This window comes from Aphelocoma coerulescens, chromosome 2 (assembly GCF_041296385.1).
Source record: "Aphelocoma coerulescens isolate FSJ_1873_10779 chromosome 2, UR_Acoe_1.0, whole genome shotgun sequence".
NCBI lineage: Eukaryota > Metazoa > Chordata > Aves > Passeriformes > Corvidae > Aphelocoma > Aphelocoma coerulescens.
Window position 1 is genome coordinate 34,592,634 of NC_091015.1, and position 22,957 is coordinate 34,615,590.

Here is a 22,957-nt window from a genome sequence, read left to right on the forward strand (position 1 = left end):
ACACCAATCGCCTTGAACCAGGGGGGTGGGCTGTGGGCGGACTGTGGGCGGAGCAAAAGCTATAAAAGGGAGCCAAAAGACACGCCCACTCTCAGTCTCCCTTCCTCTCCAGCTTGCTAAGGCAGTGCTGGAGAAACCTACCCCTTTCTAGGGGCTTTTAGAAATAGATTTCTTTTTGACCAGCCTAGACTGCAAGTTTGTTTTTTTTTCTCTACCTGAGGTTCAGAGCTGTCTTAAGCCAAAGCTCCTGAATCCCTGCGCTCCTGGGGCATACCTCTCGAGCCATCAGGATCCCAAATTTTTATATTTTGTTAGTTTTTTTTGCAATTTTTCAATTTTTCTGTTTTAATAAATTGTTTTAATTTCTACAAAGAGTTGTCTCATTCCTCACATCGCTATTCTGTGATTCTGTAATAAATTGTAAAGCAGGTCCTATACAGAGCTTGTGCTCTTAACTGGCTACTGACACAGTCGCAGGGTGCACCAGGGGTTGTCCAGGTTGGACATCTGGAAGAATTTCTTCACTGAAGGGGTAGTCAGGCATTGGAAGGGGCTGTCTAGGAAGGTGGTGGGGTCATGATGCCTGAAAGTGTTCAAAAGACAACCAGACATGGCACTGAGTGCTGTTGTTTAGTTGGCAGGGAAACTGTTCCAAGGTTGGACTCAATGGTCTTGGAGGCCGTTGCCAACCTTTATGAGTCTATGAGCCTTTTCCCCTTCTGTTGCAGGGAAGCAAAGGGACATCACATTGAGTTCAAATTTTCTCACTGTCCTACTGGATTACTATTCAGACACAAAGGGTTTGGTACTGTCTAAAAACTGGTCATGTTTATCTGCAGATGCTTGTTATGTATCAAGTCAACAGCACAACAGCATTCCAGCGGGAATAAAGTTGTGGTTTTTGTCAAAATCATTTTATTAAAGAGTTAATGTCACAACAAGCTCAAAATAACACATGCTTCAGAAATAAACTGGATGAGAATTTCTCAGAACAGAAACAGAAATGGATTGAAGGCATGGTAAAGCATCAGTTCCAAGAAACTTTTGCAAACAGGTGCAAATTCTGTTGGTGCAATGGAGAAAAAACTCAGAAAAGAAGCCTCCTGGGCATGACTTCTCTTTATGTAGTGCAGTTTGTCATGTAAGTTAGATTGGAAAGGGCACAATTTCGATGGCTGCACAGACCCAAATTTACGTCTTCGATAATTAGCTCCAGCACAGGTTTTTCAACTGTGAGTACTAACAAAACAAATTAGTTGACATTTTAACATAGCAGTAGTAGATATATTATATACATGATAGATGTTTGACTCATGCAGCCTCTTCAGTTACATGATTTTTTTTTTAAATTTACTCAAGAAACATTATAAAAAAATAGGTTTGCAATTTGTATTTCTCTCTGGTGTTACCTCCACATCACCCCAGGCAAAGACAGTGTTTCAGCAGATAATCTAATTTGGCAAGAAATCTGCCCTAGTTCTTAACCTCATTTTTCTAAGTCCACGTAGAAAATAAATGCGAACTCTTTATACAAAACAAGAGCAAATAACTGTACCTATAGAAAAGGGGATTCATTCCCTTTAGTTTTATTATCATGGCACATACTTTATAGTTTCACAACAGCATACTAATTTTCATTTAGTATTTTTAAACTCCAAAAAAGTGTGGATGAAGGGAAGAATGTGAGTTACCAGAGGCAGCTGACTCATGCATTAAGCAATTCATGTTCTTTATCAGTTCTCCCAACAGCATCAGGATTGGATAATGGGTCAAGGTCAGCAAAGAGACTGAACCAAGCAGTCAAGTCTTTAGGATTCTTTGTAGATTCTGGAAAAAAAAAAAGAGAAAAGAAATGTACAGACTTGTCAGCTATTTTAAAACAAAACTGACTGAATGTTTGACTGAGGTCAAACAAATGCCATGCTATTGTTTAATTTATTACCAAGGGCACTTCTGACAAGAAAATCGGAATGAGTGATTTTAAAATGAGCATTTTAAAACACTATCAGAATATAGAACTTCAGTAAGAATGAGCGTTTTACACATCTGCTATGTATTTTATATGGCTCCTGCCATGATAAGTACAGGAACACCTTAACTAGAAACAATCTCACACTGTCTAGCTTTGTTTCATAGAAGGTATTTGAGTGTGCCCCTGCATGCCTGCAAACAAGCAAAAGGAAAGTGAAGGAAAATTTTACTTTCAACCTCTCTTACAGGACTAAATTCCTTTGCCTAAATCCAATTCATATGACTGTTCTGTCTCCCCTGTATACAACCAACAAGGTCATTACTCATCTGGAATGAAGTTTTAATGGGAATGCACTGGCTGGAGAGAGAGAGAGAGGGGTTATGTTTGATAGCCAGTCCCCAGTACAGCTTCTACTATTGTTTTGATGGATATAGAAAAAATATGAATAGGGAATATACCAACAGCAGGTGGACTATTTAACCTCTGTGTCCACATTGACATGTATTTCACAGAAGTCTCCTGCCTGTTCTTATTCCAACTAGGCAGATGTTCAGGTTAAAGCAGTAACAATTTTGGCTGCTGTGAAGAAGGTACATCTCCACTAGCTTTGTTTTTGTGGCCCTATGCCATATTACACTGATCGTGGAATAAGATGTGCTCTTCACTCAGAGACATAATGGCACACGACAGCTTTCTTTGTGACACAAAGAATTTGCAGACCAAATAGGCTCTGCCTGGCATGACACGCCTCTTGGTATTTGCCACTTTCAGAACCCCAGACTTCCAAATAGTTGAAGGCTGTTCCTTCTGCTGGTGCCAGTCCTGTGGCTGTGTAATGACTGATTTCCAAAATAGTTTCCAAAACACCTTAACCCTCTTTTCTTTTCTTCTGCTGAGCTGAAAAATGTCAGGGGAAGGAATACATGTCACCCCTTTCTTCTGCACTGAGCATTTCTGACTTTGCTTCTGATCAAATGTGAATGCACAAAATTGGCTACTAACTGGAAAAGGAATTCAACATAATCCTGGTTCACTTATCCAGAAAATAGTAGTCAAAAATCAGCAGGGCTTTGTCTCGGTATATGGCAGGACTGCACTCTTGGCTCAGTTGCAACAACTGAACTAAGTTTTAAACAGATGATTGCTGATATATGTTTATCAACAAAATTTGCAATTAGGGCTCTTCTGCCTTATCAGTAGCCTGTATTTTAGACTCAATGCTAAACCCTAGAGCTACAAAACATTGTTTAGCTCAGACAAAGTGCATGCAGATGCTATTCTGTTACTCAAAATTAAAGCAGGTAAGAGAAACTGTAGCTTTAGCTCCTTTGTTATATAGTAAATTACTCTTTTGACATGCTATTAGCACTAAGCCTACCACAAATATACATACACACACATATCGTACACCTAATTAAGGTGAAACAAAGTAATCAGGGAGCACAAGACTGAGCTGTCGTTACAACAAAAATAAGTTTTGTTATGACAGTAACTGAGGAGACAAGAGACACTATACAAGATACAAGAGCTAAAAAGGAAAAGCAAAGTCACATGAATATCACCTTTCACAGGCATCTTGTCATCATTCACATTCAGGCTGTGTGGTTTCTGTGCTGGCTGTGGTATTGACGGTGGGCTCACACTGCTGGCTGCCCATCCTAAAATTCAGGAATACAGCAGCATTAGCATGAGGAGTGACTTTATTAACTCCAGCACCCCAGAGTCTGGCAGCATCAGACAGCGGAGCAGAGTATTAGGTTTATGGCCATTCATATCTGTCCTTGTACACACAAAGTCAGCAGTCAGACTGCAGAGGAGCAACATCCTTCACAAGAGAGTATCTACACATCACTTTCATCATCTCCACATTCAGGCAACTATACTCTTTTCAAACCTTTAACCTGGCTAAAAAGGATTTTTGTTTCTTGTATTGAAACACAGTTAATACTCATTCACAGAAAGGCCAGTTCAGTAATCAAGTCAAACACAGCTGTAGGGAGAAGAATCACTTACATTTGGGTGGAAATACCACATATAACAGACATTTTTTTCCACCTTTCTTTACTTCTAAAGTTCCAAAGACTTCCATGTCATCCACTGTTCAAGACAAAACCTTATTTAGAGACCTTAGATTTTTTTAGTTAATTTTGAAGTAATTCTGAAAAAAAGATAATTTATTGCAAAACACTGAAGAATTAAATTCAAGATTAATTACTTCAAGTTAACTTAAAATTACATTTTAATGGAGTATTTCTTTTCGTTCTTTATTTGAAAGGATCTTCTCAGCAAGGAGAGAGCAACTATGCAGGAAAAAGAGAAACAATTTTTACATGCATATTCTATATCCACAAAAGAGTAATGATAAATAGAGTTAATAAGGCCAGACGAACAGGCTGGTAAAGTGAACTAGGAGTAGTATACTGCAGAAACATATTAGGAAAAGACCAAAACAATTTTTGTCCCTGACTTAAGGTATTTAAATTCATATCCTTTATTACATTTAGAGGACAGGAGATAGTATTTCTAATTTAATTAATATCTCCTTTAAGTTTGGCCTGGTCAATTATCCATCTAATTTGGCAGTATCACAAACAGGACTGCTCATCTATGCACCTAGTTACCATTTCTTTATTCAGTCTCCTTTTTCTACAAGTTCATGCTTTCCCATCCTTTTTTACTCTTTTTGTCCTTCCTCCCCTTACTTTCTGCACTTTGGGGAGCCCTGTCAGATACTGGCACCCAGCATCCTGACAGGTAATGCAACAACCACATCAGTCACATCAACCCTTCCTCTCTCGGCAGATTATTCTCATCACTTTCTGATCTTACCTTGCCTATAAAAGGTCTAAAGCCCAAGCTGTGTCATAAAAAGAGGCAAGGAGAGTTTTTCTGTAAAATACATGAATTAGGAAGGAAATTTAAAGCCACAAACATCCTCTGTATCTTTAAGGAAACTAACCAAAAACTTCTTCAAAATCTGGATGCAGACTGCTCACATGTATTTGCTCTAGATGAAGGTGGTAAAGGCTTGTGAGCCAGCCTGTGCACTCTGAAAGTGAGGTTTTAGAATTTAATCTTTCAAATAAGCAAATCTGAATGATAAATAATGGAAAGCATGGTATTACCTCTTCAGAATGACATACTTTTCCAGGCATTTTCTCTGCTTGTGTTACAAATGAGAATGGCAGAGGACATTATACACAGCTACAGTAGACTGCAATGCTTTTGTGTGCTTGGAGATGCACTGTGAGAAAGTGTTTGATAAGGCAATGAATGACAACAGGTAAAGTCAGCTGCTTAAACAAGTAGAGCCAAATCCTAATCTGATAGAAATGAATGGGAGCTCTGCCAGAAACTTTCTGTGCAAGTCCCAGTGACTTCAGTGAGATCAGGAATTGGCTCCCTGAGACATCACTGATGTTCCTTTACACTGGTGTGCTCAGCAGGTCAGAGAGCAAAACACTTCAGACCAGTGAACTCCTTTGTCCTCCTTTTGAGTCCCTGGACTAAGGCCTGGGAGGCAGCACATCTGTGAGAGATGCTGTGGCCTGGCTGTCTGTTTAATGAAACGCAGGTAGCTCAAGAGCCACTTAGAAAAACAAAAAGAACATAACAATAGCAACAAAAAAATCCAAACAACTACATTCCAGAAAATATGGGATGTTTTCATAATGAAATTACTGATCTATGAAGGTACTGGGAAAGACTGACACAGAACTTTTATTAAATACTTTCATGAATTATGTTTTTAGTGAGCTACAGAGAACAACTTTGCCTTTCAAAAACAAACCACAGCCTATCAGTTTGAATGCAGTTGTTGGCCCTACGCCTGTTTTGGTTTGCCTGTTCACAGGATGGCTTTGTTACATGAGCAGACAAAAAGGTTATTGCCAAGACAGCAATAAAGGAAACCAAACAGCTTGCTGTTCAGCGAGCATCTTCACAAACATTGCAAACATTAAATTTAGAAATGGAAATGGTGAGCTGTGCATTTTCTTACCAACTAGAATATATGCACATGTAGGGAGATAAAGAGGAGCCCTTAATGGTATAAATGAGTATGTAAATGAGGCCCATAAACATCATGAAAAGAGAAAGCCAATGCTCCCTCTGAAAACGTAGAAAGGCAACTGAACTACAGAGCTGTATCTGGAGGAGAATCTAAAAGGTATGTTGGGAGCATGCTTTGTTTCTATTATATACACACACACACACACACACACACACACACACACACATTTATATGTATTTTAAACCAGCACCTGGTAGCCCCATAGCAATTCAGAGTCCCATTGTGCTGGATCCTGCCTATAAATACAGCCAGAGAAAACTGAGCTGGGAATTCCTGACCCTAACAGTTTATAACCTGCATAGCATTGTGCCTGTTTTACAGATTAAGATCTGAGGCAGAGAGAAAACAAAGCCCCAAAGATTTATGAGCATGCTTAACATAAAATAAGTAAGTAATCCCACTGAAGTTAATAGAAAAGTTAATGTGCTTAAAGTTAAGCATGTGAGTTTTAAAAATCTTTATGGTCTTAAGGCCAAATTCACACAGGAAGTATGCAACATTGAGGCTACAGTGTAGCACCTCACACTGAATAATTATTTCGCAGTCCTACCAGTTAGGGGGGAAAAAAAGTGTAGGAGGTATGTCACAAGTCCTCAGCAAAAATATAATTCATATATTCTAATATTTCCAACTTGAATGTCTAGATACGCTTATACTCCAGTTAATATTTTTTTAAAAAAAAGTCTCTCTTCTCATATTCAATGATAAGGTCAGATTATGAAAGAAAAGCTGTTAAGTGAAATGAAATGTAGTTTAAGGTTAAAGCTGAGTTTTCACAAGATATAAAATGGACCAAATTTAATCTTCTGTTAAAAAACAAGAAACAAAAAACTTAGAAAGATTATTTTCAGATACAATCACTCAGCTGATTAGCCCTGACTTTTTGAATACTAGTACCTCAATTACCACAATCTTCTGCCAAAGCCTTGGAAACCCATTTGAAAACATCCACATATTCTACCCTTTCAGTATGGATTTATTATTTTTTTTACTCAAAAAGATTTTGGGATACCATGTTGACTGGAATGGATTTTCCATTTCTAGTGTTCCTTGAATGCAACATATCTGAATTCTGATTCTGAAGTCTCTAACACTGCACCCAATGCCAGTGCAAATGAGAGCTAACAGCCACCTCAGAAAGGGTACCCAACCCCGCTTGCTGTTTATACCTAAAAAATATTTTTCCTTCAAAAATATATTTACATTTAAAAATTTAAATTACACAGAAATGTAAAATATATTTAACAGTACGTAAAGCTGTGGGAGAAAAAAAAATCAACTCATAATATTTCTGTTGCTATTTTTAGTAATTTGCCTAAAAATCACGTACATTATAAAAATATATCTAAACCTGTGCATCATTACAAATGTCATTCCCCCATTTTTCATTTAAGTGCTGAAGCCAATGAACCCAGATACCTTGCTCTAGGGGTGCTGGTACTAACTGTATTAATTATAAAGTAAATCAAATTTTCTTATTCCTGCCAAAATGTCACAGGTCATTTTACATCATGCATGACTCTTCCAGTTGCATGGTTTCCAAGAAATAGTCTCCAGGACAGAATCAGCCTGCTACTCTTTTCTGTATTGCTCTTCCCCAAATGGGATTTAAACGACTTGGGACAGAGCCCAAAAAGGCAAAGTCCCCTCCAGCTTGCAAAGCCCTATGAAAAATCCAGCCAGACTGTGAGGAGGACAAAGGTAGGTGCTGCTGGCTGTTTATCACCAGCCTGCTTTCCTCCCTTCCTCCCTTCCTCCCTCAAGGCCAAAGCAGCAGCAGGAAAGTTCTGCCCTAGTTCCCCCCTTTTCTTTCCCCCAGCAGTAGCTTGGAAAAGCCAAGAGATTTAACTGCACAGAAGAAAGAGGAGAGAAAGAGCTGCATTAGCAACCAGCCTGCAAGAGAAACCCACCTATATGGTTGCTAGGATGAGACAACCCATTCTACCTGACCCATATCCCTGCGTATAATGGTATAGGATGCTTGGAGGGAAAAAAAAAAAAAAAGGCAACTGATTTTCACTACAATGTTTAAAAATAATATCCCCAGACAAAATACAGAACTTATTTTTGGTTCCTTGGCCTCTTAACAGAGACAGCAGTTATGATTAAATCAGTAAAACCCACTCAAACATATTTTCTGTTTCAGGAAAAAAAATTATTTCAAAGGTCCACAGAACATTTAAAGAAGCTCAATGAAAACATTCAAGACAGTAATCTTGACTTTAGGTTTTGGGTACATCATTCTCAAACACTGAATGAGAAGGGCTGGAAAAACAAATTAAGTTACTTGCATGTTTTTTCTCCAGGCCATACTCTGCTTTAATTTCAGGGCTTCTGCAGCCATGGCATAATATAAACTTTCACCACACTTCTACATTCCAGAAAACCATACTCTAAACCCTAACCCCAACATACTGACAGAACAAGATGAGCCCTCACCATGTAAGGATGACTGCAAGTCATTCATGTTTTGGTCTAGCAGCTGTGAGGGCAAGTAGCCTGATGGTGCTGGTACTGCAGATGATGAAGTGTTCTCCCCATCTCTAGCAGAAGAGTTCATGGTGAGATCAGCAGCCTGTCCAAAAACAGCTGTCCACTCTTTGCTGAATTCCCCCTCATCCAGGGAGGAAGCGTTGAGGATCTCATTCAGTAATACCATGTCATCCTTATCACCAGGTTCTGGCTCCAAGGATCTCACAAACTTTTCCTTTGAAGCTGTCTCAGAACAAGAGAGTCAAGATAAATAATTTTTTTTTACACAAAGTAAAGAAGGAACATTTTAAAAATAGCCAATCTAGGTTTTGTATTTTAAGTGAGATGGAATATTTTAGCATGAATATTTATTTTCTCTTTTAGACTCAATTCTCTTGGACATCTAGGTTTATGCCTTATGCAACAAATAATTCCTTGATTATCTTAGATAACCTCACTGCTGTTAAGACTCACTTCTCATTAAAAATAAAACTAAAAGTATGCTTAAAAATCTATTAAACACACCGAAATCATTACACAGTCTAATATTTAGATCATTGGAAAAGACTACTTTTATGTTGCTCCTTGAAACATTATATGAAACTCAAAAAAAGCAGATTGGTATAAACTGTAAAAAGTAAGACTTGGGGATTATTCCAGAATCTTGTGAGAACTTAAGATCACCCTTATGACCTTCTGATCAATGCTTGAATTACTAGGGTATTTCCCCATGACAAAAGGTTAGTCTACCACACAGAGTTAGACTTTTACACTGATTGATTCTGTAGTATTTTTTTCTTCTCATAAGCTGCTGAGAAATAATTGGGGCTCACTTTCCTTCTGATTCCCTGTGCTAGTTTTTCCAGCAGCAGAACTGCAGCTGAAGAAGCTCTTAGATCACTTGAGCCATTGCTCCTTAAAAACATTTTTTTCCTATTTTAGAATTGTTAAATAGTTATATAAAATATATGAAACTGGAAACCAGGATCCTAATCCCTTTCCAAAATATTTTGAGAGTTAAAGGAGTATCATGGACCCCCAAGTGTTATTTTACTTGGAAACATTTGGAGCTCCACTGTGGAAGTCTGCAGATCACAAAAATGGTGGTTAACAAGGCTGATAATGTTACATTACTGAAATCCAGATCATTTTATCTTGATTATGATTGTTTCAAACTACATGTGGTAAGGCACAGAAGCAACTTCAGTTTTCCAAAGTTTGGGTAGATGAGCCGAACTCTCCAATTTGCATTCAACTTACAAAGATGCTTTTAACCCTTTTGGGGTGGGACAAAAGATTGAGAGTAGCAAAGTGGTTGCAACAGGCCATTTTACTGAAACTCAACAGCCTCCTCAGCAGTTTCCTGGTAATAGCTGTAATAATTTATAATGAAATGGTTGAAGTTGAGTCAGACGAGGAAAAAAAGCACAAAACTGTGTTTTAAAATAGGCTCATGCGTCAGCACACACACCTACGTACTAAGAAACAAATAAACCGACACACAATAAAATTATTTTATTCATTACTGAAGTCAGCTGTGAGATTCAGCTCCTTTCTAACTCACATTTTGATATACCTCTGTATTCCCTGACAGGGCCTAAAAATTAGAAATAGAAACATTAGAAACACGTCAATTCTCCTGATGTTCCCACTAGACTGTAACTAAAATACCACAGGAAACAATTTGTTCTTACGAATTTTCAGGCTGTTTTCCCATCTTCAGATAAAGAGCAAAGATTACTAACATTGCCCAAGTACCTCCAATTCCCCCATGTTACTCAGCAGGTAAGACAGAGGGTTAATCTTCCCTCCCTGCTATTTCAAAGGCCCTTCAGAACTCTATGGGGCATCACCATCTCAAAGCTGTTTTCAGGAAGCCCCTTCATGAACTTGCAGGGGGAGATGCAAAGGGAGCAGCATTTGTAGCAGATCTGCTACGACACAGCACCAACACCACACGTAACCACAAGTGCCCCAAACAGAAAAAATGCAGCAGCACAGCTCAGAGCAAAGCTCTGCTTTTTCTGGGGAATCACTGCAGGAGCCCCATCTTGACTTCAGGAGCAAGTACAAGATAAAGCTTTACATGTGAAGAGCAGTCAGGTCTTGCTGCAGGGTGTATGACCACCAGAAATCTGAGGAGTGACACATTTTGTGGCTCAGCAATCTTCCTGACCTTCCTGTGGGCACCATGCACCCGTGGCAGGGCAGGATAGTGTTCAGGCTCAGGCTGCTCTGAGTAAGCAGCAGCAGCAGCAGCAGCAGCAAGTTTTACTCTTGTTTGCAATAAAGGTTATCTAGAAACCAATCTTGCTTACCGAGATATTACTCATGTGGTATCTCTGCTAGATTACTAGAATGATATGGACTTTCTCACTTTACCTGTAAATCTTCTATTACTTCTTTTCCTGTTTCTGTTTTCACTGCCCCTTTTCAGTCAAAATCCTTTTTTCTGTCTGCACATGCTGCCCCAACCTTATAAATGCCCACGAAAAAAGTCCAAACCTTCCAATAAAACACTGAAAGAACAATGTGACTATATTCTTTTTGTAATTGTTTGAACAAGCCTCTAGCAATGCTCATAATTCCTCTGTAAACATATCTCATTTTGCTGCTATTAAAAAAAAGGGGAAGAGAAACTAAAAATATTTACAACAGTACATGATCAGCAACACATGATAAAGACTTCCTTCTGAAACACACAAGAAAGTGTACCTCTCACTATACTGCTTCACTGAAAATAATACAATATTCATTAGCCTAAAGCTAGCTAGTGTGCAAAATTAGGTCAAATGGCTGATATTTTAATAGTGCCATAGCCATCCTTAGCTGATGCAGGCATCCCCCAGCAGTTTTTGTATCAATTTAACTGTTTAGGTAAAGAAAAAAAAAGTGTTCTGAGTGACACAGCTAAGGCTGTATGAGCAATAATTGTATGTATTATCTGTATCTCCACTAGGAAGGCCCAACAAGGAATGGAATTGAGTAAGAAGAAAACCAGAAGAAAAAAAATGCCACTACCAGACATGCACCGACCTTTTCTATTAACCACAGAAAAGAAGTCATTGTTACCTTATCTATCCACAGATTAGGGCTGCTTCTGCAGACAGCTGAGAAACTTCCCTGGTGCCTGCCCTCATGGCTGACTCCCCACATGGATAATATCCCCCCAGTGCAAGATACTACCCGTGGCAAATACAAAGTCAAGGTGTTTGCAAATGTCCTTGAAGGCAGTGTTTTAAATAACCCAAATGCTCTTGGTCTGACTGACTAAACCACACAAAGGCATTTTTTTCTTTGCTTCATTTGCTTTTTAAGTTGCCACAGTTGTTTTTGTTGTTGAAGGTTATTTTTACTCATTCTTCTGAGATATATGAGTGAAAATCAATTGAAAAATTATACACAACACTCTGACTTCTTATGAAAACTTAAAAAACTTCAACCCAATATTTCACGTTATCTGGTAAAACAGCACATCCTCTTGAGCTGCCATGGATCTCACGTAAGTGTAAGGACAGTGGATTTAATTAACTCTCTGTCTGAAAGAAGTCACCAGTTCTTACATGGTTTTAAGAAGACTAGATCATTTGTTTCTGATATGTACATTTCAAACACAAAATCTTGTGGTTACTAGTGTATTGCCAAGGGTTGTAGCACAACAACTAAAGAACCAAACTGAAAAATTTGTGATATGTTATAGGAGGGGTAAGGTTTACAGTGGAACCTACTTCAGTTGGGCAAAAGGATATAGCGCAGTCTACCTAATCTTGAATTACCTGGTATAAACATTTTATCCCCATTAAGGTTTACTTCGTATTGTAACATCAAGAATAGTGCTTCTGCTAAGTCTCCTTTAGCACTGTTTAAGTACTACAGCTGAATAATTTCATTCAACCTTTCAGATTGTGAAAGAAATTAAAATCTAAGATTAAAAGTATACTTGGAGATTATGATTGAAAAGCAAATGAAAAAGATGAAACAGACATGCACAATCATATCATACCATTTTCTTCAGGCTGCAGGTCTAATAACTCATCTATAGCACCTAAAAAAAAAAAGAACAAATAAAGAAAAACTAAAAGCAACGAAGGAAGATCTGCAGTACACTGACAATTACTATGTACACATGTAAAGATAGTTTTCTTAAGTGTCTTCACCTGAGTTCTGCTCGTGGTTACAATGTCCTTGTAACGTGGAGATGACATCCTTGCCATCATCAGCTGTAATCAAGATCCATAAACATGTCAAATTGCACTTGGCAGGAGACCATGCTTATAAACAATGTCACTCTAAGATCAACATGCAACGGTTGTTGGGATTCATGTTTTAAATGAGTCATGTTTAAAATGAGCCTGGTTACAATGAATGAAAGATCCAAGGTACAAGCATTTCAAAGTGAGGCAAATTTCTGAATAACAACCTTAGGGAGATCTTTGAGTCCCTGTCTGCTACACTACCCTCTCCAGGCTGAGTGCACCCAACTGAGGCAACTGCAACAATCAGACAGGTCTCTCCCGTCCTCCGGAAGCAGAGAAATTTCTTTTAGAAGCTTGTACCTAGGCCAGGAGAGTGCACAAAAGTGCCAGGACCATGTCGCTCTCTAAACTGCCTTCCTTACAATGTGTTCTTCCTCATGACACCAACTCTGGGAACAGGGAGAAGGAGTCTTCACCCAAGCCAGGCAGTAAGTAACAGCACCTCCTCCACAGGGAAATAAATGGACTAAGACCAATAGGTAGAAAAATGTAGAGCTGAGAGTTATAGGCTATTAGGTGACAAAACACCACTTAAAATTCTCAACAACCTTCTTAGACATGGAGTCAAAACAATCACTTAGATTCTGTTTATCAATGAAGAGAAAGATACCCCCGTCAGATGATTAATCCCATTGAAGACATGTAGCAAAACAAGAGGGATGAGTTACTGCTGAATATGCCTTTCTCTCCCTTATTAACTGTTAAAGTAATCTAGCTCCTAGACAACTAAGTCTGTAGCTCTAAAGGCAAAGGGAGGGCTTGGCCACAGTACTGCCAGAACTGGAAGGCCCATCTGCTGGAAGCCTCACACAAGAGGCTGGAAAGGTGAAATAGAACTCTCTATTGGGAAGTAAAAATTGAACCCCAAACTCTTTCAAGAGAATTGCCAATCTCTTCCAAGGGAAACTTCAAGGTGTGTTCAGAACTAAATGAAACAGAACAGTTTGCTGCTGTTCGTATCATATTCTCTTCATAAGGCTTTGCTAGGACAGAAATGTGCTCCCAGCACTGCAATCAGCAGGTCATTTAAGAGCCTGTAAGCACATCTGATCACACTCTACGTGGATATAGACAGAAGAGGGATAAACACACATGAACAAATAGACATGATGCTTTCATAAAAACAATGCACAAAGCTAAAGGGGAAAACCCCAAGCCTAAATTGTCTGGCAGAGGGGAAAAGAAAATCAGAAAAAGAAGTTCATGACAGGTGGGATACGGATGGCCACAATTCTGTAATGAAGCCTGCCTTAGCTGAGTGGTAAACATGACGAAGCCAATCTTAAAGGGATCTGTAGCATAGTAAGTGAAAATGCAGAGCAAATGATAAAAAAAATGGAAGTTATGAAGCAGAAGTAGTTGGTGAGGAAAACTAAGAAGCAACACAGCTCCCTCACTAGAAGCACTGTATCTGTATGACTTTAGAGCATATGGGGTAGTTTAAGAAAAAAAATCTTAGCAATGGCACAGACCTGCTAGTGTATGAAGATGGAAAAATTTAGAAGACCAGTTAGAAGTTTTTCAAAACACTTCAGTTCCTTTTAGGGGTGATGGAGAAAGAGACAGAACAAGGTATTTATATTATGGTGAAATATTTTACAGTCTGTAAGTAACTGAGATTCTAGAAAACATCTGCTAAGAAAATGTAAGTCAGAGTTTGTATCCATGAATATTAAAATATCTTGTCAAAGATACAGCTGATTTAACTAACTGCAAAATGGGTGAAACTTTGAAACACTGGTAAAGTCCTAATATTGTGTCTTTATTACAAAAAACCATCCAAACAACAACCATAATTAAACAGGGTGACTCAAGTAACTGCGAGTTACTACAGGCTGGTAGATCACCATTACTCCCAGTTAAAACATTACCCCAATGCCATTCAGTATGGGATTCAGCAAAAGAACGTGAGCATAATAAATGCTCCTATAATAATTTACTGTTGCTTTTATGGAAAGCAGACCTAGTTGAAAAAAACCAGCTAATTTAATTCTTCAATATAACTAAGAGCTTTTTTCAGTAAAGATATTTGTTTAGAAACAACATGACTTGCACTGCGCAGCCTTCCAGCTAAAAAGTTAGCACTGCGTTAACATCTATAATGAACATATTGAATGGATTAGGAATGTGAAAACTAACAGATGTCAAAAACACATTGTTGGAGAAATAATTGCAAAGTAGAAGTGTTTCTAGTTTAGATCTGCAAGGCTTACTGTTTTATCCATTGCTAGTCAATGGCTTTAGCAGTCATCTGGAAGTAAACACAAAATCACTCTTGAAAAAAATGTGCCAACAACTAACAGACTATTAGAGCTGGTCAGTCAGTCCAGCCATTCCGTTTCTGTAGCCAGAGCTGGGAGAATTTAATACCACCAAGTCATAAGTTATATCTCTAGGAATACAAGGCATGCTGTAGAAAGGACAAATGAATCCTGGAAAGCTGTGACTAAAAGGAACTGAGTCTTGGTAAATAATGCATTCAGATATGAGCTTCGAATTTGATGTTGCAGCAAAATGGGATGTCCTTCTTGGATACAGAAACAGGAATGTGATTTTACCTTCTAGAAACATGACAGATGAGAACAACATCAGAAATGTCTTGTCCAGTTATGTATTTCATATTTAAAAAGGGATGTTGTACAGTGGAATGGAAACAAAAACTTCAAAAGTAAAGATTAGATGATGACTTCAAGACATCAATACAATTAACCCATTGAAATAAAGATTTCAGAGTAGTCTTGACTTTCATGTAGTACCTTTAAAGTATCTTAATGAAGGATAAAATATAATATATTAAAATTATTCTCCATTAATTCAGTAGAAAAAGTTAGATCGTCTTGAAGAATTCCACAGATGAAGATTCCACTTTTTCCAGCACTTCACCACCCTCACTGCAAGCACTTGTTTCTTAGTGCGTACTCAGAATTTCCCTTTCTGTCACTTGTGCCCATTCCCTCCTTTCTTTCACAGCGCACATCCATTCGGAGCCCCCTGGGTGATAACAACCCATAAGGCCATTGGCAGCAGCTGAGTATGATCTTGCCTGGCTTTTGGGCAGAAGTTCCACTGAATTCATCACGTTTTTCACAGAGAACAGTTTAATCACTGGAACAAACTAGTGAGTAAAGTGGCACACTTTCCTCGTCTCACCTATTAACCTGCAGGTCCCTTTCTTGAAGGGTACTTGCCCCATGTAAGAATTAGGTTTTGTAACACAAGCTATTTGACCTATCTGAGAATGACTGAATGAAATGCAGTGGGATGAAATATGTAAGAGATGGGTTTTAACAGGTTCTCCTGGCCTTAGGTTTCATGCATTTGTAGGGATTTGCTGGGTGAAGCTTATAGAGGAAATAAACCAAACCAAACAAAAAAATCCAAGTGTTACAGCACTTACGGAGTTATGATAACATGAAATAAAATACCTGAATAGTTTGATTCCTTGGTATGGCTCTCCTCATCTAATGAAATCAACCTTAATTTGAAAGAATAAGAAAAAAAATGGAAAAATAATTCTAAGGCGCTAAAATAACAATACATTTTCCTCTTTTTGGTCAAATCATTACAGACTCTTATCAGTAACAAATAAACAGATGGACTCCTGCATTTGCTGGTCTGTTTGTTGTTTCATTGGCAGAAGTTTGTTAAAAATGAAAATCAGATTTAACTAGCAGAACCTACCAGCTTCCATTTTTAGTCTGACTCCACCTCTGATGAAAAGCGTCATGTATTCTGCTTTTCCACATTTGGTCTTTCATGACTATCATGAAGGAGCTACGACTGTTCCCCAGCCCCCTCCCTGCTTCTCCCCCAAAATGACAACCAACCGCTTTGCGCTTCTCTTTTTAACAGCAACTAATTAAAACTCAACAGTCAGGAGCATTTTGCCCCATGTCAGCAGATTTCTTAAGTAACAGATCAGCAGCATTGATGAAAAAAGCTCTCAACAGGAGAAAAAAAAGGTGTGGTTTACATGCAATTCTTATACAAAGGTGATCTCTCCAATGAAGAATACATCCTTTCTAACTGCTATGACTTTGTGTAAAGCCTGTCAAGGAGCAGGGAATGAAGCAGCCACAAGGCTGTGGTGGTGAAAAGGGCTGTGTGGGCACATTCCTCCTATCCTCTAGTGACAGGACAGAAAGAGACACCTCCCTTGCTCTTGGGGGTAAGGCCTGTGGTAAAGGAAAATTACATTCAGGCCAAATTCTAGAATAATGAATGTTTACTGTGAATGAAGAGCTCATGAGGATTTAACAAGCTTTGTTTTGTGTAATTCTTCTCGAATCTTAGATGTTTGTTTATGGTTTTAGACAGCAAAAGGGTGACATATTTTTTCCCTCAGTTTTATGCCAGACAAGGACAAAGATAATCCATAAATAAACACAAGTACAACCATGACATGGCATCTGATGCATTTCCTGGTAGGTGCCAACGCACACATCTTGCATAAATCACACATTCATTCTAGAACTTTATATTCAACACTGAGGAAAAGAGCTATTTATTAAACTCTTTATTACTGTCACATGAGATGCAACAGATGGAAGTAAGTGCTGTGAAGACAACCACCTGCCAAATGGTACTTGGTCAAGTCCTTTCTAATGTCAACAGCACCAAATCTGACCAACTTATAAAGTGGTATTGGTCAGTGGTTTTGAATCTAAACCAGAAAAAGGATAGAAAACCTGAACTCTTTAAAAATCCATTATTATAAATAGCCAAGCAAAATCCACGAATCAGTCAAGCTGTTCTCTGCTTTTTGACAACTGATCCTTTGCTGGGTGCTTTATTTAAGCAGGGATAGTCAAAACAACAGGTGGCAGCAGGATTATATCAACATTGCATCTCCTGGCAACCAAATCCTGATGGTCAGGTAGGGGAGGGATCGCATCTCTTTCTCCTGTTCTCCTCTCCCCATAGCAGTCCATTCATAAGTCTCTCTAAGCTCAGAGCTACAGGTAATTCAAAACTTGACAGCATCAGCTCACTTAGATGTACCTTATACTAAGTACCTCCTGCTTCATTGGATTACTAACTGATGTATACATTACAAAAACTAATCGCTGCCCGGAGCAATCAGTAATCTATATCCTATTCCCAGGTGAAAGGAGATGCTGCTGAAAGGAGAAATACAATGCTCATATATCTTTCTCCCCTGTATAGCTGTTTACCATTTCTTTTAATAAAGAAAAAATGAACAAAAGCTGAAAAAAATTAAAAAGAGGACTAAGAAAGATGAAAATCACATAAGGGCCTTTTTAAAGCTCTTAATTTCACCATCAAGTTTATTAGTCTTCATGTACACGTGACAACATTTCAGGAATTTTTCTGTTGAGGTAACCAGTAGAATTAGACTACCTGTGTCTGTATCTCTACTTATGTTTGGTGACTTTAGCAACCAGAAAGCAGATTATAGACAAAAATAGTTATTATTTTGATATATAGGACGTGTGACTTACTGACTCTGCTGATCTTCCACTGAATTGGTGCTCTCACTCTGCAGTTCCTCCTTTTCCGCTTTTTCTGTTAGTTTATTCATAGGATCTTGCAAGCTCTAGATCATAACCATAATATAAATGTAAAGAAGAAAACAAATTAGAATCAGGGAAGCTAAAGTGTGTCATTTAAGACCAAACCTCATTCTAGAACCAACAGAAATCAAGCAAGAACAGTTTTGCACTATATCAAAATTGTATCTGACTCAAGCAGAATTACAAGTGTTAGAAGACACTCATTCAAATTGAGTCTATGAACATACTTTATATAAGAAGGTGACACTTGGCAACTTCTATACTCATGTTCTGTTTCTAATATTTCTAAATGAATATTTCTAAGTAAATATTTCCAATATTTCTAAGTAAATCTATCTATACCATGTGCAAAGCAGGCACAGGTGGCGTATTTCTTTGCTGTTTTGGGGGTTTGCTTATTTTTTTCCTTCCTCTTTTCCTTTTTTGTTTTAAGATGAGAAAAGATCTTTAGATTCTTTACATCTGTTTGTTCACCATATACTGCTTCTTTCCTTATTTATTCTCTTTTTCTCCCTCCACAACTATTCACACAAACTTGGCAACTGCAGTGGTAGTGGGAAGATACTGCTTGTATCCTGAATCTGAAAACAAGGGTTAAAATCTTGGATGATAGTTTGACAAAGGCCAGGTGTGGTATTATGAAACCCTACTGTCCCTTTGCAATCTGAAAGGCTGTGCTACAGGATAATGATGTGCAGTTTCATGGTCAGCATTTTTATAACCAAAATTTGGAGATAGGAAGAAGCCAACACAAGCATTATAGACTGACTCTTTGAAGTGATAAATATACTATTGGTTGTCATTGTTATGCATCAATTAGGAATTCTGTCTGAAAAATGAAATAAAGGAACACAGTAATTAAGTAATAGCAGATATTAGCAATGTAAGTATTTCTATTTCTGTCAAATGGTTTTGCTGTGAAGGTGAAAAAAATTTCCTCTTTCTAAAGTCCAACGTGGTTTCTGAAAAATAAAACCATGTTACATGAGAACAGTCTTGACCATTTGTAATTAAGTTTATTAATATTGCTCTCATAGTCATAGTAGTGCATCTCACCCCAGCTTCTCTTCATGCTCCCCCGAAAAGATAAGGGTAAAACAGAGAAGTCCCCTTTTGCACCACATCTAAAAACCACAAAAATGTAGTGGCTTTGCATCTGGAATGTGAACAAAACATTAACGTGTTTCATGAGAAAAGTAAAACAAAAAACCACGGCCTAATCGACTGAATGAAAGTTAAGAGTGCCCAGCTCATCTGTCACAAGAAAAGCATTCCAAGACATGTTGCAGGTCTTGTTTGCACTGCTTGTTAACCAGGACAGAGGAGTCCCCAGAAGGAGCATTCCAGTTTCTGCTTGGTTCAGTACTTGTCTGTATGAGGAATCTACACTTCAGTATTTTAGAAACTAAACTTACAGATCTGTCATGTACTGCAGTTGTTTTTTTTTCCCCTCTCAATAAGTTAATTCTACCTAGAACTGCTGATTAATTTGTCATAAGCACCCTCAGCACTACAGATGTGGTCAAAAGATGAAGGTCACAAAAGCAGCAATAATAAAGGCCCTAAAGAAATTAACCTTATTCTGTGGTTGCCACTTTTTTTTTGACACTGCAACAGTGTTAACCAGAACCCCATGTAAGTATACTTCTTGGATGGTGAATAACAACACTAGCCAGCTCAGCTAGGTAACCTATGAATGAATGTCACCCTGCATTGGTACTGGGTATTCATTAGACTGAACTTCTCATGCTATTAAAATTGATTGAAATTATTTCATTGACTCTAAGAAGACCTGGACTACAGTTCAAGAACATACAAATATCCATTATACTTGCACAAAAGTGCAGTGTAGAGAAAGAAAGCAGCTTTGCATTATAGGGACTGTGCTGCTTTGGGCACTTGAACCACCACGGACATCTTCACAACAGGACACACAGTCCACTGAATCAGGAGGTGATGGTGAAACAGTTTGTGGTGCTTTGCCTGCTACCAAGTATAGCACCTCAGAGCCTGCTCCAAAAGGGTTGTAAAGGTTTTGGACAAAAACCAGAACTACTTTAACCACTGCCTAATTATACAAGTTAAAGAAAATTATTAGAAGTAAAATCTTCTGTATATTCACCAAAAATATACAGGGAAATAAGCATCCTTCTTTAAGGACCTATATTTTATGAAGTTTCCTTCATCAATGTTTCAGGAAATCCATATTTAAAGGACTGTGATCAAACCACGGAAACAGCATATAGAAATGGAGTTCACAAGTACCTTGGGAAGGAAGCAGCATGATAATAATGGCAGTTACTATTTCCTGTATTAGAAAAATAAACATAGCTCTGAAATACAGCTTTGGTTTTAATGGTGATTATGATAAAAATTGTTAAAAAAAGCAGTTTTATTTTGATGCAATAATTCCATGCAATAATTTTATTCAGACAATATTCTTTCAAAATCAGATAGCAAATAATGAAATTATTTTCCTCACCCCTGCCTCCCTCTACTCCGCATCCTGAGGTGCACTACAAACTGAGGTATCTTTTCAAAAAGATTTTTAAAAGCTAGACAATGTGTATGAAATGAAACAGAATGTTAAAAAGCCAATGTCAACTGTTTTCTAAACATGAACCCACAGCAATGTGATCACTACTCTCAGCAGGCACAGAAATGAAACCATGATCTTCTCTTGTTTCAGGTTACATTAGAAAAAAAGGGAAGAAGTCCCATCATTTAGAAAGTGTAGTGAATTAACAGAGTTATGACAACCCAGACTGAGATCAGAGCAAGCACATCTCAGCTGGATGCACCCCTGCCTTGGCTGCTCAGAGCACACAGATGTGTAACTTCACAGCACTCTTCTGGCTGCTCACAGGGACCAGCACAGATTTTGTTGTGAGCTACACCAGGTATGTGGCTTAAAGTAGGATCCTTGCATATTTAGAAACCTATCTTCCTAGCTTCTTTAATCTTTTACTACAAAAATCTTTAATCTTTTACTACAAAATAAGACCATACACACTACCAGAGCAAGTTCAGAGTCATTCATTCTGCCTGATGTGTCCATCTCTAACACCAGAAGTCACCAGCGGTATTTCACCTGCTCCCAGTACTCAGAGTAAGTATCCAAGCCAAGGGATTCCTCCACTGCAGGTTTAACTCTGGTTCCAGCTCAGGCTCCATTTCTGACTGCTACTCACTCACTAAATTCCTTCACCTGCATCTAGGCTGCTTTCAAGTCACGCCAAGATCATCTGGACTGCACATAAAACCTGCCCTCTGCAGTTAAATCATCAGTGTTGACATTGCACTCAGCTCACCCACAGCTCCTCCCAAGTGCCTTGGACACCTAATGCACTTCTTGACTGAGAAAGAATCAAAGCAACACAGCTAAGGGCAGTTTCAGGAGCCAGGCATACATCCCAAGATGTCACAACATTTATGATGAAGTGCAGCATCACTGAGGAGACAAAAACTTGAATGTTTCATTTGGGGGGAGAGCTGAAGAGGAAGAGGAAAAGCAGGTTGTCTCAGAATTTCCTCCCAGACATTCATCAAGAAAAGAAATATCACACCTCCCCAAAACTCTTAGAGATAAAAAATCATAGGTAATCTTGTCTATGAGTAAAGTCATGGTGTGACAAACAGAAGCAAGAGAGGATACCAAACTACAGCAGAGGTCAGCAGAAGGCAACCGTGTTGTAGCATCTGTTTGGACAGAGTACTCCAAAGGAGTACTCCATGTAAGGAGCTCAGGCAGCAGTATTCCACTTCACACAATAAATAAAAAAACAGTACTCCACTTTACAGAAATAAATAGATGCATTGAGATTTATGCCTTTTGACTCCCTTACCAAGCCTATTTCTAGGCTAATATGAACTCCTCAGGAAGTTTGGTATCCTAGCATTTAAATGTAAAAAATGCAACTATTCTTTAAGTAACTAAGGCAAATAAATGGTAACAGAAACTAGAAAGAGGTATTATTCATTAAAAGTAGCCCCTGAAATAAACTTGAATTCATTTGATATATGTTTATTTCAAGACAATGAAACCTTAAAGGCTTTACCAAAACAGCAGCCCATCATATGTAATATTAAAGTGATAGATACAGTAACTTTTTACATCACTACACACAGAGTTGTTAGCACATTAATAATCATCTTTCATCAAGCATAAAACTCAGAGTTAGGAAATACAGCTGCAATAGCACAATTATACTGCTCTCTGCATATACCCTGAAGCAAAGAAAACAAATGGGCTGCTTTTCATTAAGGGAGTTTGGCAACCATCTCTAAAGACAGTGTTTTCTTTCCAGAAACAATCCCAAGAGGCGTTTCAGAGTCTCTTTCCTGAGGTAAACCTGGTACATGAATATATATTTATACTACAAAATACAACTAGCAATTTTTCTAGTACATAGCACCTCTTAATTTTTCAGTAAGAAAATCTACATCTAAATCAAATATTAACTTGTAATAATTTCTTGTTTTAAAGCAAAACAGTAACTCTACATTCACGTATGCTTAGTTTAATTCAGTTTAATTTGTATGAGCAAGATTTTGTCTTTTATGGAATCATAAAAGACAAAAATTATTTACAAGCATCAAATTCAAAATTTTAATTTAAGAAAGACCCCTTTTACAGTATAAGGCAGGGAAA

At 38.1% G+C, this 22,957-nt stretch overlaps 1 protein-coding gene across 4 annotated transcripts in view; it reads right to left on the reverse strand.

Annotated features, from left to right (window-relative positions):
* Positions 1–892: 892 nt before the first annotated feature.
* The window catches only part of LOC138106432 (islet cell autoantigen 1-like), a 68,868-nt gene continuing 46,803 nt past the window's right edge, over positions 893–22,957 (reverse strand). The window contains exons 10-17 of one of the 4 annotated variants that reach the window (XM_069007020.1): positions 18,235–18,329; positions 16,198–16,247; positions 12,674–12,736; positions 12,520–12,591; positions 8,484–8,759; positions 3,535–3,630; positions 1,692–1,827; positions 893–1,239 (exon numbers count right to left, since the gene is read on the reverse strand). In XM_069007020.1, the coding sequence (XP_068863121.1) occupies positions 1,706–1,827; positions 3,535–3,630; positions 8,484–8,759; positions 12,520–12,591; positions 12,674–12,736; positions 16,198–16,247; positions 18,235–18,329 (774 nt within the window). In that variant the 3' untranslated portion in view covers positions 893–1,239; positions 1,692–1,705. Of the gene's footprint in view, positions 1,828–3,534; positions 3,631–8,483; positions 8,760–12,519; positions 12,592–12,673; positions 12,737–16,197; positions 16,248–18,234; positions 18,330–22,957 lie in introns of all 4 variants that reach the window. The other 3 variants (XM_069007021.1, XM_069007019.1, XM_069007022.1) reach the window with 3 other exon arrangements.